This window comes from Myotis brandtii, unplaced genomic scaffold (assembly GCF_000412655.1).
Source record: "Myotis brandtii unplaced genomic scaffold, ASM41265v1 scaffold124, whole genome shotgun sequence".
Lineage (NCBI taxonomy): Eukaryota > Metazoa > Chordata > Mammalia > Chiroptera > Vespertilionidae > Myotis > Myotis brandtii.
This window is the reverse complement of record NW_005354334.1, coordinates 1,196,513-1,196,722: the sequence shown is the minus strand read 5'-3', so window position 1 is coordinate 1,196,722 and position 210 is coordinate 1,196,513. Positions and strand designations below refer to the sequence as shown.

Sequence of the window (210 nt, the reverse complement as noted above, 5' to 3'; positions counted from 1 at the left end):
GCGCCCCCTCTCCCCGGAGCAAGAGCCGCCGCCTCACACCCGGAGGTTTGAGAAATCGGCAACTTTGCGCGAGAAATGCTTCTCACCCTGCCACACGCCGAGAGAGAGAAAAATGTCAGGCGATGACGGGGGAGGAAGGGTGACTTACCCATGTTGTTCCCGAGGGTGGAGAGCCGGGAGGGCGAGGCGGAGAGCCGGGAGGGCGAGGCG

At 64.8% G+C, this 210-nt stretch overlaps 1 protein-coding gene across 9 annotated transcripts in view; it reads right to left on the bottom strand.

Annotated features, from left to right (window-relative positions):
• The window catches only part of RAP1GDS1 (RAP1, GTP-GDP dissociation stimulator 1), a 132,330-nt gene extending 132,126 nt beyond the window's left edge, over nt 1-204 (bottom strand). For all 9 annotated transcript variants that reach the window (XM_014534013.1, XM_014534015.1, XM_005859269.2 and 6 more), the window contains exon 1: nt 149-204. In XM_014534013.1, the coding sequence (XP_014389499.1) occupies nt 149-152 (4 nt within the window). In that variant the 5' untranslated portion in view covers nt 153-204. The remainder of the gene's footprint in view (nt 1-148) is intronic.
• Between the last annotated feature and the right edge of the window lie 6 nt (nt 205-210).